At 40.4% G+C, this 4149-nt stretch overlaps 1 protein-coding gene across 1 annotated transcript in view; it reads right to left on the bottom strand.

Moving 5' to 3' along the window:
- TEX14 (testis expressed 14, intercellular bridge forming factor) overlaps positions 1 to 4149 on the bottom strand; it is an 86291-nt gene that overhangs the window by 8413 nt on the left and 73729 nt on the right. The window contains exons 26-28 of the mRNA XM_017539799.1: positions 3278 to 3352; positions 2085 to 2162; positions 1208 to 1307 (exon numbers count right to left, since the gene is read on the bottom strand). Of these exons, the coding sequence (XP_017395288.1) occupies positions 1208 to 1307; positions 2085 to 2162; positions 3278 to 3352 (253 nt within the window). The remainder of the gene's footprint in view (positions 1 to 1207; positions 1308 to 2084; positions 2163 to 3277; positions 3353 to 4149) is intronic.

Raw genomic sequence — 4149 nt, forward strand, 5'->3', positions numbered from 1 at the left:
AAAAAAAAAAAAAAAAGCCTCCACCCCCACAAAAAGAGAGAAAATAACAAGTGTTAGCAAGAACGTGGAGAAACTGAAACGCTTGTGCACTATTGGTGGGACTGCAAAATGGGGCAGCTGCTATGGAAATAGTGTGGCAGTTCCTCAAAAAATTAAAAATAGAATACCATATGATCCAGCACTACCATTTCTGGGTATATATCCAAAAGAATTGAAAGCAGGACCTCAAAGAGATATTTGTACACTCATGTTCACAGCAGAATTCTTCACCGTAAGAAAAGGTGGAAGCAACCTAAATGTCCATCAACAGATGAATGGATAAATGAGACATGGTATATACATACCACAGAGTATTATTCAGTCTTAAAAAGGAAGGAAACGCTGACACATGCTACAGCATGGATGAACTCTGAGGACATTATGCTAAAATAAGCCAGTCACAAAAAGAAAAATACTGTATGATTTCACTTTATGTAAAGTATCAACAGTAGTCAAACTCATAGAAACAAAAAGTAAAATGGTGGTTCCCAGGGTCTGGGAAGAAACGAAAATGGGGAGTTGGGTTCTTTGTTTCTTTATTTGGAGGCAGAGTTTTGCTTTGTTGCCCAGGCTGGAGTGCAATGGCACGATCTCAGCTCATTGCAACCTCCGCCGCCCCGGGTTCAAGTGATTCTCTTGCCTCAGTCTCCTGAGTAGCTGCGATTACAGCCATGTGCCACCACGCCTGGCTAATTTTGTATTTTTAGTAAAGACGGGGTTTCTCCATGTTGGTCAGGCTGGTCTTGAACTCCCAATCTCAGGTGATCCACCCAGCTTGGCCTCCCAAAGTGCTGGGATTACAGGTGTGAGCCACGGCGCCCAACCGAAAATGGGGAGTTTTTAAATGGGTATAGAGTTTCAGTTTTGCAAGATGAAAAGGTTTGGGACATTAGTCACAACAATGTGAATATACTTATTAATGTTATTGGACTGTACACTTAAAAATGGTTAAGATGATAAATCTTGTTATATATATTTTATCACAAACATTTTTTAAAGCAAAAAAAGCAATCCGTTTTTAAAAAGTAACGCTTTAGGAATAGGGGCTGTTAGGTAGTATGGAAAAAGACCACTTTTTTCATTTCTTATTTGTCAATATTAGGAAAAAAACTTATATAAACTAATGCAATTTTTAAAATCCTTTCCAAAATCCAGCTTTTACTGTTACCTCTCTGTGTCCTCTCCTAGATCTTCAGCTTCTTTGGACCAAGGCATACCACTATCTTCTTTTTTACTGTCAGTTTCTTGTTCTTCTAAGTGCCTTTGATCTAAAAACAGTTGAAAGAATTAACTTTATTAGAACAAAAAAAAGTTTGAGAAAAGTTGCGTTAAAATAGAGTGCAAAAATTAAGGCCAATCAGTGGTCCCTGAAGTATGCAACACATTAGCTCTCCTCTTCCCATGAAAGCAGAGGGCCAGGTGGCAGTCTGCAGGCCACCTGTATTTGCAGCAGCTGCTTCTGGGGTCTTGGGAGATTTTCAGTGCCAGGTGAAGCTACAGGAAACCTTGCTTGTGCCAAGGCTCAAAGGAGACAGAGGAGGCAGAAGAAAGAAAGGGCACATAAAAGAGGAAGTAAGCAACCATGAAAACAAATTGCACAAATTTACTTTGGGGACCATCTTGTTCTCACTTGTTAGAAGTTTCTAAGTTGGAGCTCCAAGAAAGGAATTTGGGTGGGGAAGGGATGTATCCTTTAATGTATGCCAAGCATTTTACATATGCTATCTCATTCCATCCGGCCAGCAGTCCTATAAAGGGAAGAGGACTAACATTTGCTAATATTTGAAAATGTTAGTACTTGTACATGGCTCTGTACATGGAGCTAATACGTACTTCATGAGATAGAACTTATTATCCCCATTTTACAGATTAAGACGACTAAGGCTCAGAAAGAGTAAAACAGCTTGTCATACAAATAACTATAAAGTCAGAATTGAGGTGGAGTTGTGCCTGACCTCAAGGTCACACTTCCCTATATGTAGCACTGTGTTGCCAAGAACAGCATTACCATAACATGATGAAAAAGATCTAGGTAGTTCACTTACCATTTGCAGTGACTCCTGCATCGCTTGCTGTGTTCTCATGCGACACTGTGGATGAGCTCTGCTGCTGCTTCAAGAGCTCTGTCACAACACAAAAGCCAAAGGAAACTTATTTCCTCCTTTGGATGTCCTGCTGTTCTCTAGAGCAGTGGTTCTCGAAGGGTGATGCTTGGACTAGCCGCATTAACATAACCTGGGAACTTGTTGGGAATGCAAATTCTCAGGCCTCATCTCAGACCTACTTAATCAGAAACTCTGGGGGTCTAGCAATGTGTGTTTTAACTAGCCCTTCAGGTGATTCTGATGCCTGCTAAAATTTGAGAACCACTGCTTTAGGGCATTCCAGGTTTGAAAGGAATTCTTCAAGTATGACAAAATCCCACACAACACTCAAAATAGAAATGATGATAATCATACATAACACTTGCAGAACCCTAGGTGTCAGGTTCTGTTTCTAAGCACTTGCATACATTAATTCAAAATTAATGTTCACAATTAATCTTCACAACAACCTTCTGATTAGATGCATTCTCCGAGGGTGAGGGGCTGGTTGGCCAGGCTGTCAAGAAAAGAGCAGTCAGATCTTTCCTAGTGAAACAGTGCACCTGCCCCCCAGTGTTTCCATAACCGTGTAACATTTACTTTCAGCATCAGACCAGCTGGACAGGGTCAGTCAATCAGCTGCAAATAAAATTTGTTTAGTACTGCTCAGTCTCTGCCTGCAAATTCTAGTCTTATTAGGTTTTGTGCCACTGACTTCCCTGTTTTTAGAAAGGGGATTTATTCACAATTCCAATACCTTTAATACCTACAGCTAATGGCAAACTGAAAGTACAGGTGTCTTGGCCTGGGCAGCTGGACCTCAGGCCTCCAAGGAATGGCTGGTTTGTTCTGAAAGCAGATAAGAACTTCCTTTCATAAAAGAAATTCATCACAATAAACCACTTGTATGTTATTTCCTCTTAGATTCATTAACATAAGTCCTTTACATAACAAAATGACAACTGATACAAGCCAATCATCCTGGTCAGGCTGTGGCTCATTTTATTGGAAAACTGCCCCTTCTTCCTATATTCAACCAGGCCTTCACAGGGCCTTTTATACTAGTGTTCATACTTGAGACAAAGACACCATATTGTGGTCAGTGAAGAAACTAACAGGGCCAAGAAGTATATTCTGTATTGAACATCTCTTACCAATTTCATCAAGTAGCTCCTGAGATGGTGGTGGTAGCTCATCAATGTGATGCTGTGAGATGGCTTCTACTAGTTCTTAAAAAAGATAAACAGGAAAATGACTTAACACCTTCCTGGACATGAACTGAATTTTCCTAGGATGTCAGATAGACCTGACTGAGGATTTCTCTCAATGATGAAACAAAATAAGGAAGAAGGAAGCCTCTTATGTAATAGTCCCAGTAGAGAGCTCCTAACATTTAATGGCCTTTACTCCCCTCTTTTACCCCAATCCCTTTCCTTTCCTACATCAGCCCTTACCCCAATAGTGCTTGATCTATGCCCCTCCCTTCCTAAGGATTTTGAAGGAGTTAAGTTACAAATTCTTACTAAGTGGCTCAATCTGGACCAGGGCTGCTGGAAGAATACAGAGGTTCTGGGCCAACCAGAATGAACAAAAGCACAAAGTAGAAGGCCTTTAACTAAATATTATCAGGCCAGGGGATTTAGGGGCAGCCATACTTTGGGTCTTGCCCCAAGTGCTTAATTATAACATTAACCAAAATACCTCAACATAATTCACAACTTCCTATCCTATCCCCCTGAGGGAAATTCCAAGAGTTATACCAAAGACAGAAGACATTTAAGTAATAAAGGTAATATGCCTTAAGACTGCTAATATTCTCAGATCTTGCGATTTGGAAACTGTCTTCTAAGAATCTATCCTAAGGAAATGATTAGAGGTACAGATAAAAATTTATGTACAAAGAGCAAACATTCAAAAACGATATAAATCTTAAACATAAGAAAATGGTTAGCTGGGCATGGTGGCTCATGCCTGTAAATCCAGCACTTTGGGAGGGCAAGGTGGGCGGATCACCTGAGGTCGGGAG

The sequence above is a fragment of the Cebus imitator genome, unplaced genomic scaffold, assembly GCF_001604975.1.
Source record: "Cebus imitator isolate Cc_AM_T3 unplaced genomic scaffold, Cebus_imitator-1.0 Scaffold121, whole genome shotgun sequence".
In the NCBI taxonomy this organism is placed as follows: Eukaryota; Metazoa; Chordata; class Mammalia; order Primates; family Cebidae; genus Cebus; species Cebus imitator.